Genomic DNA, 643 nt, shown 5'->3' on the forward strand with positions numbered 1-643 from the left:
TGCACCACCGGCTGCGCGAGGCCCTGCGCGTGGCCGCCTTTGGCACCCGCAGCCTCCTGCCCGTGGTCGCCTACTCCCGCCTCTCCTTCCGCCGCTCACCCCGATTCCTGGAGCTGGTAAGTGCTGTGGGGCCAGGGCTGGTCGTGGGTGTGCTGGGGGTCCTGCTCAGCGCTGGGGCACAGCTGTGCGTAAGCAGCCCATTCACATCTCTCTCCCTGGCAGGCTGACCTGGTGCACACCATCGGGGAGAGTGCGGCGCTGGGTGCGGCTGGACTTGTACTCTGGGGGGACATGTCATACTCCCGCTCAGCTGTGAGTACAGCCCCTTGCTGTGCCAGAGCTGGCACACAGTGGGCACAAGATGTGTGGGACAGCCATGTCACCTGTGCCCAGTGGGGAGAGGTGGCTGGAGGGACCCCAGTGCCAGGGTGGGTTCTCACTGTTGCTTCCATCTCAGGAGAGCTGTGCCAGTCTGCGCCACTATCTCGTGTCCACCTTGGGTCCCTATGTGGCCAACGTGACAGCAGCAGCCCGGGAGTGCAGCTATGGGCAGTGCCATGGGCATGGGCGCTGTGTGCGCCGGCAGCCCCACGACTTGGGCAGCCTCTTGCACCTCGGCCCCAGCCCTCGCCCGCCGGCCCGC

The 643-nt window shown here is 66.9% G+C and overlaps 1 protein-coding gene across 1 annotated transcript in view; it reads left to right on the plus strand.

Moving 5' to 3' along the window:
* Positions 1 to 2: 2 nt before the first annotated feature.
* The window catches only part of LOC104387122 (hyaluronidase-3-like), a gene marked incomplete at its 5' end in the record, with an annotated part of 3,480 nt that continues 2,839 nt past the window's right edge, over positions 3 to 643 (plus strand). Inside the window, 3 exons of the mRNA XM_009995816.1 lie at positions 3 to 116; positions 223 to 312; positions 458 to 638. Coding sequence (XP_009994118.1) covers positions 3 to 116; positions 223 to 312; positions 458 to 638 — 385 coding nt within the window. The remainder of the gene's footprint in view (positions 117 to 222; positions 313 to 457; positions 639 to 643) is intronic.

This window comes from Chaetura pelagica, unplaced genomic scaffold (genome assembly GCF_000747805.2).
Source record: "Chaetura pelagica isolate M959 unplaced genomic scaffold, ChaPel_1.0 scaffold114, whole genome shotgun sequence".
In the NCBI taxonomy this organism is placed as follows: Eukaryota; Metazoa; Chordata; class Aves; order Apodiformes; family Apodidae; genus Chaetura; species Chaetura pelagica.